Raw genomic sequence first — 5,315 nt, forward strand, 5'->3', positions numbered from 1 at the left:
GTGAATATTAGGTCATTTTACGCTTTAGACCTGAATTTCGTACATTTTCTAAAAATGGTTAATTTTACCTACTAGGGTCAGGGACAGGATGTCTAAAGTGAACTAAGGTAATTTCAGGCTTTGGAACGGTCGTTTTTGCGCATTTTATACACTTTCTGAACATATGACAACAGCTTCCGCCCCATCTCGTCAGTAACTGACGTGAGGGGGGTACCCCGCGCGTCAATATCAGACGTAGAGGGAACCTTGCAAAACGTCAATATGTGACGAGTTGGGAGTGAGAATGGGTTGCATCCACTGCTGAGCAGCACCTTTGTCAGCAGAGTGATCAAAAGGGCCAATAACAATATATACAGCTACAGAAGTGTGAAGTCACTGACAGACAGATTCTCATCCCCATCATAAACCTAACATCCACCATCCAAACAACATTTACCACACACTCCTCTCTTGGGCCCCTTATCAAACTGGAATGTGTACTCACTTTCTGCACATAACACTGGGCCGTTGTTGCTGTTATTGTTTTATTATTTTAGAGATTTTTGTATTTTTTAGCTACCTTCTTGTTGCTGTTTAAATTATGTTACTGTGTATTGGTCAAAGTGCAAAGTAGAAATTTCATTGCATATTGTAAACCCTTTTACTTCTGGTAATATGGCAATAAAAAATGAGTATGGATATAAAAGTATAATTTAGAAGGTCAGCTTTCTTAAAAATTTTGTCGGCATAAAGGACACATAATGACTCAAAGCATCAGATCAAAGAGAGAAAGAGAAGTGGAATCAAGTTTTCTGCTAGAAAAATAATAAAATTTCACCCATTTAAGGTGGAACATTTCCTAAACACGATTAGAGACTAAAAAATGTCTCTGTGTCAGAAAATATGGAATTTAGAAAATAAAACCTAAATTTAAGGTAAAACAAATTTCACTGGGCCCTGCAATTCAATTGTCACAATTTGGAGTGAACCACAATGCAGACAGGATTGGGGAGCTCCAAAACACACTTTGATTTTTTATTTTAAAACAAAAAGGCCGATGAGGCAACAAAAATGCACAAAATCATCACAAAAATGTCAAGTGGGCTGAAAAAATAAAAACATAAGTGAATGAATTAATCACAAAGAAAATACAGAAAAAAACACCAAGAGAAAATCCATCCATTATCTTCTGCTTTATCTGAAGTCGGGTCACGGGTGCAGCAGCTTGAGCAGGGAAGCCCAGACCTCTCTTTTCCTACCACCTCTTCCAGTTTTTCTGGGAGGACTCCAAGGCATTCCCAGGCCAGCCGAGACATAGTCTTTTCAGTGGGTCCTGAGTCTTCCTCGGGTCACCTCCCTGTCCAACATGCCTGAAGCACCTCCCTAGGGAAGCGTTCAGGAGACATCCTTACCAGATGCCTGAGCTACCTCAATCAGCTCCTCTCAATGTGGAGGAGCAGCAGCTCTACTCTGAGTCTCTCCTAGATAACTGAACTTCTCACCCCATTTTTACAGGAGAGTCCAGCTTCCCTGCAGAGAAAACCCGTCAACCACCTGAATCTGTGATCTTGTTCTTTCGGTCACTACCCAAAGTTTGTGGCCATTGGTGAGGGTGAGGATAGGAATGTAGACCAACCAGTAAACAGAGAGCTTTGCCTTACAGCTCTGCTCCCTCTTCACCACAACAGACCAGTAAAGAGTCCACAAAACTACTTGAATCATCACCCTATCATGGTGGAGGGGTTTGTGCGCCTGAATGATCCTAGGAGCCATGCTGTCAGGAGCTATTTCGATTGCCCCTGGTAGGGTCTCCCATGACAGATTGGTCCTAGGTGACAGACCAGACATGGAATGATTCAATAGACTGGGTTACCAGGGCCCCACCCTGGAGCCAGGCCTGAGGAAGTGGCTTGTCAGCGAGCGCCTTGTGGCCAGGTCTCTACCCATGGGGTCTTTTTGGATTGAGCCCGAATGAGCTACCAAAGCTGGCCCTTGGGACCAAGAGAAAATAAACATGAAAATGAAACTCAAAGAAGAAAATGGACCACTGAAACAAAACACTGATCCTGTACTATGCCACTTATTTGTCTTGTTTTATAGCCTACATTTAAATAAATACATTGGGCCTCATGCAAGAACATGTTCGTATTCTTATCCTAAATTTCTCTTACTTTTGTTCGTACAAAGGGTTCATACGAACATGTCACGTCAGATTCAACAAACTCTTCTATCTTCATGAAAAGGGTGTGAATGAGCTGCGTAAATTCCACCTGTTCATATCCAGCTGCTCGTGCACACGAGAGGAGATTAGCATAATTACCACCCCAAAAACACCATATAAGGCTACAGTATGTGTCCTGCCTCAGATACAAGGAAGTGTCCATTCTTGAAAAATGACAGCGAAAACTAAAAAGAAGAACTTCACGAGTTCAGAGACTGAAGTCCTGCTGTCAGAGATCCAGAAAAGAAAACCTGTCATTTTTAGCAGGTCAGCTGTGGAATAAAATGAGCTGCTAAAAGTATAAAAAACTGTGTGAAAACCTTTTTATTTATTCAGAAGCCACAGCGCTGTGCACCGTACACCCCGCGCCCCACCCCGCGGTCTCAGATGCGGTTCTGATATAAGCATTTTAAAATGTTTTCAAAATATGTCTGGCACTTTGGAGAAAATCCAGGATTCGCTGGAGGGATTATATATCCTCTCTGGCCTGGGAACGTCTCGGAGACACCCAGGACAAGCTGGAAGTTGTCGCTGGGGAGAGGGAAGTCTGGGTCTCTCTACTGCTGCCCCCGCGACCCGATCCCGGATAAACCGGACAATTTATGTTGTCTAAATTATTACATTTAAAATTATAACTCTACTTCAAGCAGAATAGCCTATTGTCAACATAATTATGGAGTGTAATTTATTTTCAACTCAAAATATCTTCAAACTAACGAAATATAAAGTTAATATGGAGGAAAATCCGTCTGGATAACAGCAGACTGACTGCTCGTAAAATACGTATACGACAGGTCTGGACCACTCATGAATTTTGTTCGTATCTGAAAAAAATCTTAGAATACGAAAACATTGGTGAATGCCACAAATTCTCCTAAATCACTCGTACGCACAACTTAAAGGGGACCTATTATGCAAAATTCACTTTTTAAAGTTTTTTTACTCAACTTTGGGTATGTACTTCTTAAAAAAACAGTCCTAGGACCAAAACAATGCACCCAGGGGCATATTTACTGTAAGTAAATATATTTTTAATGTATCTTAATGACAAGTTTTATACTTCCGTCATTTTGTGATGTCACAAGCCGTACGACAACCATCTGAACCTGCGTTCAGCCCCTTACCTAGCAAGCCCCGGGTGAGACGCCACCTCTTCAATATAAAAAGCCGTCACGGTTGTTGTTGTGCAGTGCGCAGCTCATTCCACAACAAGCCTCCAATAGGGCAATGGGTAGAGTGTTGGACCAGAGAGCAGGAGACCAAGGTTCAAAACTGGCATGGACACAATTTAATTATTTATTTTCGTTTGTTATGAACACGTATTCTCATGTACCTCTATTGTTTAGCTTATTAAAGCCTTGTTAAAGCCTATTTGTTCGGGTTTCTGAGGTATTTTGACCACTGCTGCTCCCTGCTCTGGTAACAGCATGCAGAGTGAACGCAGAGCAGAGGAGGGAGAAAAAAAAACTGGGACCACGACTCTGCCTCTGGGTCTCTTATATGGTTGTACAATGGAGCTTCTGCTATTATTAGCCATGCTAATAATAAACGCTGGCTTTGGAGGGCGGAGTTAATGTCAACAGATTTTTGGAGGGCGGAGTTAATGTCAACAGATTTTTGGAGGGCGGAGTTAATGTCAACAGATTTTTGGAGGGCGTTACCAACAGAGCTCATTAACATAAACAGCTCTTCTGAACGGAAGTCAGAGCAGGCAGAGCTAGAAAACGGGAAATTTTGTTATCAGAGAATTATTTTGTGCAAAATTGAATGAACATGGTCTGGATAGCCCACAGACATACCATAAAAATTTCTAGGACCCATAATTGATCTCCTTTAAGAACAAATCTGTGCGTACGAATGGTTCTTGCATGAGGTCCATTGTTATTTTAAGGGAATGTTCAACACAGTTTTAACAAACTTGTTCTTTCAGTGCAATAAATGTTTCCATACTCAAGGAATGCAAGTTTTTAATGATTGTGATTGTCATATTGACCAAAGTAATCAAGATAATGATTTTTTTATTTACTTGAGCAGCATCAGAGGAGGACCATCTTTCACTCATGGTTTGTGCTTTTTCTCCTCTGATAGATACTCCATCGATCCCCAGTCAGACCCCGAGGCTTTGTTCCGTATCTCCTCCGACACGGGTTTTATTAGCGCTGTGATGGAGTTGGACCGTGAGCAGGAGCAATGGCATAACATTACCGTCATTGCCACACAGAGGGGTATGACGAGCAGCATCACTTACTACAATCATATCTCATTGACGTGTAGAACAACCGTTAAAGGTTCAGTGATAATTTGAACATTAGTGTCTGTATTTTATTCTTAGACAACCCAAATCTTGTGTCGAGGACCTTGGTTGGCATAGAGACCATTGACCAGAATGATAATGCTCCGGAGTTGGACAGACAATACACAACATCAGTATGTGACTCCAGTGCCCCCGGTCAGGTCTGTTCAACTTCAGCTTCACTTTTGTTTTCTTTCCTTTGCCTCCAAACTCAAAACCAAGTTTAGAAAAACTTGAACAATTTCTTCTTGTTTTTCTACTTTAAATTTTAAGCTTCTGTGTTTCCTCTCTGTGGATTACATCTTTTAAAAATGATGCTAAATTAAAAACACTTCTGGACTCCAGTGATCCAATTATGAAGTGAGTATTAAAGACAAAGTTTATTCTGAAGCTGTATCTGCTGCTGGAAATATTGGGTTTGCTTTCACAGTAAATCCCTTGTGGCTAACCTCTAGAGCTACCCAGTAAAAACTCCTCACTGGAGAAATAAAATAAAAATGTCAATTCTTTGAATGAGTTTTCCTGCAGAATTGTAACATCTTGTAACATTTTGCAAATATCAGCACCGGAGAATTTTTATTCACTGGATTGTTGCATTACAAGGTTTTAAATGTCAAAAGAAGAATGAAAGGTTCTGTGGATTGACTGGAGTGACTCGCTGCCTCAGCCTCCAGGTAAATATTAAATAGAGTCAGCTGCAAAAAGTAATCTTTCTATTTTGCTGCATTACAGCTTGGAATTCTAAAGGGTTTTCAAACTGATTATGCTGCAAGGAATAATTGTACAAAATTAAATGATTTTTTTCCACATTTAACTTTAACT

The 5,315-nt window shown here is 40.8% G+C and overlaps 1 protein-coding gene across 1 annotated transcript in view; it reads left to right on the forward strand.

The window, feature by feature from the left end:
* LOC106512284 (cadherin-24) overlaps window positions 1-5,315 on the forward strand; it is a 99,373-nt gene that overhangs the window by 81,860 nt on the left and 12,198 nt on the right. The window contains exons 8-9 of the mRNA XM_014000944.1: window positions 4,289-4,425; window positions 4,533-4,654. Coding sequence (XP_013856398.1) covers window positions 4,289-4,425; window positions 4,533-4,654 — 259 coding nt within the window. The remainder of the gene's footprint in view (window positions 1-4,288; window positions 4,426-4,532; window positions 4,655-5,315) is intronic.

Source organism: Austrofundulus limnaeus, unplaced genomic scaffold (assembly GCF_001266775.1).
Source record: "Austrofundulus limnaeus strain Quisiro unplaced genomic scaffold, Austrofundulus_limnaeus-1.0 Scaffold8, whole genome shotgun sequence".
In the NCBI taxonomy this organism is placed as follows: domain Eukaryota; kingdom Metazoa; phylum Chordata; class Actinopteri; order Cyprinodontiformes; family Rivulidae; genus Austrofundulus; species Austrofundulus limnaeus.